The sequence below is a fragment of the Pteronotus mesoamericanus genome, unplaced genomic scaffold, assembly GCF_021234165.1.
Source record: "Pteronotus mesoamericanus isolate MK-2021 breed Mesoamerican mustached bat unplaced genomic scaffold, CSHL_Meso_final contig_20, whole genome shotgun sequence".
NCBI classification, from domain to species: domain Eukaryota; kingdom Metazoa; phylum Chordata; class Mammalia; order Chiroptera; family Mormoopidae; genus Pteronotus; species Pteronotus mesoamericanus.
Window position 1 is genome coordinate 43,085,278 of NW_026555085.1, and position 6,651 is coordinate 43,091,928.

At 41.1% G+C, this 6,651-nt stretch overlaps 1 protein-coding gene across 1 annotated transcript; it reads left to right on the forward strand.

Annotated features, from left to right (window-relative positions):
• Window positions 1–290: 290 nt before the first annotated feature.
• Window positions 291–4,458, forward strand: RWDD2A (RWD domain containing 2A). The gene is made up of 2 exons (XM_054569669.1): window positions 291–566; window positions 1,554–4,458. The coding sequence occupies exons 1-2, from the start codon at window positions 363–365 to the stop codon at window positions 2,229–2,231; spliced, it is 882 nt and encodes a 293-aa protein (XP_054425644.1). The 5' UTR covers window positions 291–362; the 3' UTR covers window positions 2,232–4,458.
• Window positions 4,459–6,651: the final 2,193 nt, after the last annotated feature.

A 6,651-nucleotide genomic window follows, 5' to 3' on the forward strand; every position in this document is an offset into this window, starting at 1 on the left:
TAGGCTTTCAAAGTGCCCGCAGGTGTTTGCCAACCACTTGCAGAGAAATAATTCGGAACACTTGTTGAAAGACCACATTCCCGGATCTAGATCAGAAGCGGGAGTAGGGGAAAGGGACTGGGAATCTAAATTTTAACAGTTTCTTGGGGGATGTTGCGCATTCTAGACGTTGGGGTCCAGGAGATAAAGCAGAAAGAGCCTAAGCGTCCCGATTTGTCCTCCTATCTGTTAGAGCCTAGCGTTCCTGCAAAACTGCTTCCGAGCAAAGGGGCCTTCGGGAGATTTCGCTGGGCACTGCTGACTGGCAAACCCAGTGTCCCTGGGCCTTTCCAGTTTTCCTGGCAGGTTGATTTCACGGCAACATGTCCTCCGCGCCTATGAAAGAGTGCCTGCAGCTTCAGCTGCTGGAGATGGAAATGCTGTTTTCTATGTTTCCTAACCAAGGAGAAGTAAAACTTGAAGATGTAAATGCCCTGACGAATATAAAGAGGTATTTGGAAGGCACAAGGGAGGCGCTGCCACCAAAAATGGAATTTGTGATTACACTCCAGATTGAGGAGCCCAAGGTAAGTGGCCTGAGTTGTTTTGTTGCCAGTGGCCTAGTTTTTATTGGAAACGCTTGGAACATGAGCTTTCGGTCCAGAAAACAAATAGAGAATATTCCAGATGGGTATTTCCTTTAGTTGTCTGAAAGCAAAATATGTAAAATATGGGATGCCCTGTAAATTGTCTTCAACAAACATCCTGAATTTTACATAAGCATGCACACCCTTTTTTAACAAATGACTAATTTTTTTTTTTATTAAAGACATCTTACTACCATTATTCTGCTCAATCATCCAGTTTCTTACCCATCCAACTATTATAGGATGGACTGTCTTTTATATATGTGATTTTTACAAATCTAAATGTGGCATTCAGCAAAACTGGCTTTTAGGGAGCAAATGAATGCTTCTTTGGTGGCAACCTAAACACAGAAAGCAAATATAAACAAATCTAAATTCTAAAAATGAATTTACCTCATCTTCTGATCCATTTATCTCCAGCATTAGCATAGCCTAGGTAACAAGTGGACTAGGCATTTGAGAATAACTCTTCTATATTCTCCTACTCACCCTCTATCATTCCCTCAGAGATGTGTTGGGTCCCCAGACCAGATTCAGTCCCCCTGGTTCCACATTTCAGTGGTCCCCTATACTTTTCCACAGTCATGCTTCTCACCATTGAAATTAAATACTTGCTATGTGTAATTATTTGTTTTATGTCTGTCTTCTTCACTAGGATCTAGGCCTCACCAAGGGCAGCAATAGTGTCTTCACTTCTTTTTTCTAGCATAGGGTATCCAGCACATTGTTAGGTGGATTACGTGTTCAGTTGGGATGAATGAATGCATAAATGGAATGGTGTGGATGTAAAGTACTTAGTATGGTGTCTGGCACTTAGCTGATAAGAGTAGCAATAACTATTACATTTAATAAAATCATGTAGTTGCCACTGATAAACCAGCTTAGGTGATTTTACAGTACTTAAATCTACCTGATTTTCATTTTAAGGTGAAAATTGATTTGCAAGTAACCATGCCTCACAGCTACCCCTACGTAGCATTGCAGCTGTTTGGACGGTCATCTGAGCTTGACAGACAACAGCAGCTACTTCTCAACAAAGGTCTCTCTTCTTATATAGGGACTTTTGATCCAGGTGAGCTCTGTGTATGTGCAGCAATCCAGTGGTTACAGGACAACAGTGCCACCTATTTCCTGAACAGAAAGCTTGTTTACGAACCATCTACACAACCAAAGCCAGTCAAGAACACATTTCTCCGAATGTGGATCTACAGCCACCATATATATCAGCAGGACCTAAGGAAAAAGATTTTGGATGTTGGGAAAAGGTTGGATGTGACTGGATTTTGTATGACCGGAAAGCCTGGTATCATTTGTGTGGAGGGCTTCAAAGAGCACTGTGAGGAATTCTGGCACACAATTAGGTACCCTAATTGGAAACACATTTCCTGTAAGCATGCTGAAAGTATTGAAACAGAAGGGAATGGGGAGGATCTGCGTCTTTTCCATTCTTTTGAAGAATTACTTCTTGAGGCCCATGGTGACTATGGGTTAAGAAATGACTATCACATGAATCTGGGCCAGTTTTTAGAATTTCTAAAAAAACACAAAAGTGAGCATGTTTTCCAGATATTATTTGGCATTGAAAGCAAAAGTTCAGATTCCTAGGAAACTATTAAAAGGCCTATCCTTGTAATTTCACCAAGTCAGTATTTCTGTTAAACAAAAATAAAAAGGCCGGTGGCTATTTAGTATTCCTGTGAGAAACCCAGCTCCAGAATTTTTACATAGGCCTTTGAACTTTGTAACAGTGCAGTCGTGATGTTCTCTCTCTGTTCTTGTGTTAACTGAAAACTATTTAATTGTAACAATAAAAAGCAGTCAATGCAACTGGGGAAGCTGATTTGATTAAGGAGGAGTCCAAAGCCCATAGTTAATGCCAACAATCCAACGGCAGCTCTGAATTCATGACCAGGAATAACATCTCTCCCTTCCATGATGCTTGCATACAGCTGACACACCACATTTTATTTCTTCCATTGGAGATGAATTCTAAATCAAGTTTAAAATGAGAACAGAGAACATGTTTACTACATTTCTTACTTATGTTAAACTCTCCATTTTGAGGTTTTCTTTTTCTCAGTAAAACCAGACCCAATCTGTAATGGCAGAGGAATCAGAGGTCTCCAACAGTAATGAAGACGCCACATGTTCTTTGGCTGTTTACATCAGTTGATTAATGATACTAAGACTAATGACACCAATGTTCTTAGTTCAGTTCTTATCCACAAAAAAAAGATGGTATCTCGTCTACGAAGTCTTCCACATATACTGCATACTGGCAATGTTTGCCCAGGTGCCAGCGTGAGAGTGGAGAGAGGACCAGTGTGGGTGCCTCTGGACCACCACCTTACTGGGGGAAAAAACATCAAGCTCTACATTTTGGTGGTAAGTCATTGTTATCTCTTCTGAAAACCTGAAGTGCCACAGGCTTCAGCAAGCTTTTTCAAAATGAGAGTTTATTTTAATGATAATCCCTAGTAAAGTGGTCCTTGCCAAAAACCTTTTCGTTACCAAGTATCTGCCCCTGCTCAAGAATTTGAGTCTCCTCTCTGTCGAGGGGTGTCCTGAGCCCCCTCTGCACTTTCTCTAGTTTCCATGGTCTCTGCGTACTACTGCCCTTTCTCAGGGAGCATTTCATTCTCCTGCTGGGTGCCAGGCACCCCACTGATGTCCTGGTCCCCTCAGGATGCCAAAGTTGGATGCTGAGATTTACTAACTTGGAGTGGAACTCCTCAGTGCCCATATCGTGGTACACTATCAGATGCCAATCACTGTTGCACGTGCTTACAGAATTGTTTTTATGAATCGTTCATGCTGGGTTTACGCTGGGTCTAAGATGTAGATACATGTCCTGGGGCTTGGGCGAGGACAAAGGGAATAGCAGACTGACTCTTGTGATCTTGAAGCCTCAGAACTGGGTCCTGTGCGTCAAGTTCCAAGGCTTCTGTTCTGCCTATGCTCCTAGCTCAGAATGAGTTTCCTTTCAGAGTACAGCTCAGAGACCCTGCCATGGGCCTGCCTTGCCAGATCACTCAGCCTGCGCTTCCTAGCCTTGGATGTCGCTGGTTCTCAAGCCAGAGCGTCGCATTACACTCTTTTGTCCAATATAAAAAAAGGGGAGAAGTAAGACTTCCGTGGACTGAAAACAACTTCATATAGAAGTCAATTTCCCACATAATCTCCCTCAAACCATCTAAGTGTAATTAGCATTCATAAGCTTTTTGGCTCTAAACAGATGTAACTCCACTAATTTTCTTCCTTTGAAATGAGACAATTACATGTGCCAAGCACCTATGTGCCTAATCTACTCACAGTTTTTTCTGATTAAATTTGCAAAAGTAGTGACAGAAAAACTTAAAGAACTGAAATATGGAACAAAAAATAGATTGCTTACATATCAAATGAAGGGAATAAATTGTAGCTTATGCAATCTTGTTTGCCTCGGTAGCTATTTCTGGTGATAATTTTTCAGTACCTACTTTTATGTGACCAGCGTGAGCATGTAGCAATACTTTATTCTTATCAGCAGCACTAACAATAGACATTAATTATCAGAGAAGTGTACATTTTATAGAAAAAATACAAATATAATTCAAAACTCAGCTGTGTCTGTAAACTGCTGGTTTTGTCTGTTCAGTCTGAAAAAAAGCACATAGCACTCCACACACACAGACTTTGGGGAACTGCCCCTTCTCTATATGGTCTGGGAGAAGTGATTAAAATTAAATCGCCCACTGGCAGCCTCCCGTAAAGATAATTTTGATCTCTTGCTTCTTAAATCCGTAGTGCCACCTTCGTTCCCGGCCTACTGAATGCTTGGTTGCTCAACACCTCCTTTGAGCTACCCAACGCCTGCCCTTTTATTCTTGAAAGAAAGACTCAGTCTCTGTGGCTTGTAACTGAAGAATCCTAATACTGTATACATACGTTATATTTTTAAAAGTTATTTGAAAAGAATGCTTTTATAAATGTGGCAGTGTCTTTAAAATATACTGAATTAAATCACCATTTCTTCATGTATGTTCTTTTGCTTTTTGTTCCTTATTGGTCTGGTATATGCTAGGCTAAGGGCTGAGGATGCATGTATAATGGATTGAGGAGTGGGCAGGTGACTTGATGCACCACAACACAAGGGCCTCTGAAACATCCCACATTAAATCAGAAATATGTTGCTTGTGGACCTGTTTCCATATATGACTACTCACATGCCATCCATCCCTCCTGCGAACTTGAGAAGGCCCCGAGGGAGCCTATCTGAGGTCTTCACAGACCTTTTGAACAAGACAATTTTCTTTCATTTGCTTTTACCTGAAGTAGCCCACTGTACAGTGAGAAGAATAGGTATTTTCTGAAGAGGGCATGGTTTGCTCAAAGTTCCCAGTTTTATACAGAATCCTGATTTGCCTCAAAACTGAGCCCATTTGATCTCCCTCATAAGATCGATATGGTGGAACTACTTTCATTGCAGCCAGCAACAGCTGGAGAGGCCTCTCTTTTTCTTAGATCAGTTAGAGCTAGAAGCATTTGGATTGCACATAAATAGGTTTGAGCAATGGACACAAAATTCAAAGGAGCCCACCAAACACTGCAGTTCCCCCTTAGTAGTAGGTGGAACAAAGTACACAATTTGTTTGTTATTATGGAGGGGACACTCCAACACACACCAGACACCAGACCTCCACAATCATGGCTGAGGTAGCACACTCGTGCTTTCTTTGGATTGATCATCTGCCCTTTGGCACAATGTATCTTAGCAGGTATCCATGGAACCTGGTGACACCTATGCTCCTGGTCCTATGAGCACAGCATCACTAATGTATTAGACCAGCATGATGCCCAGGACAGTGGTGAGATAGTTAAGGTCTAGTAACATGAATTATATTTTGGAACAGTGTCAGAGAGTTAATGAAACATTGGCAAAAGGAAATCTATAATGTTGCTTGTTGATAGCACAAACTGCTTTGGGGCCCTTTACTTACTGGAATAAAGGAGAAACAAGCAAAAAATCATTGGCCAAATCAATAGCTACCTACTGATTTGCTCCAACAAAAAGAACTTGTCTGACAGCAGCTGTTATTCTTAAAGACCCATCTGTCTCTTGCACATGCCAAAGATCATGTTAACTCTGGATATGGTAAGAATCACACCCCTGCTTATTTTAAAGTTTTTAATGATGGGACTTATCCCTGCAAGTTATTTGGTACTTCCTGCCAGAATAATCCTTTTTTCATACAACAGGGATCCACTGTGGGGATATTGCCATAGATGATGAACAACTCAATTCTAACTCTTCACTCAGAAAATACTAGAAGATGGATTTACTCCTATTGCTTACACTTTGTCACACAGATCATAATGGTTTCAGCGTCTCCAGAAATTTGTATTTGTTCTCACTATGGCCAGATCATTTCCAAAAGGCCTAATGGTTTTCTCCATGCAGTACACTGTTATCCTAGTAAATGGAGCCACAAAGGAAGGTGTTGGAAACGTCTGTACTACAAGGTTCTTCACTTTTGAGGCCAATCATTCATATCCGTGATTGGCAATGTGGTGAGGGCCTTGACACTCAATCCTGGTGGCTGTAGCCAGGCTTTTCTGCTATTGTTGAACATGGCAAGTAGCCTTGTACAGGTTGCCCACATATTTAGACCTAGGCTGAGCTGATACTCAGCTGATATACTCTGCTGTGGCTGGATCAGTTTATACACTGGCATTCATTTTTCTTAGTCAGTACCTGTACTGTCCTAATTGTTCACCAAAATTTGAAGACATGGGGCCCAGTGATTTACTGGCCATCAGCAAAGATTTCTGTAGCCTATTCTGAGTACATATATACTTCTATTATAATTGTTTCCATTTTGTCTCCAGTTGTTAATTGCTGCAAGTGCTGTTATTAAGATTCTATCAAGCCCAAGATTCTGATATCTCCATTGAAATAAGGAACCCATTTTAACCATAGCATTTCCCATAACCCTCCACAGCTTAGAAAAGTGGCTTTTCATGTCCTCAACAAATAATGGCAAAC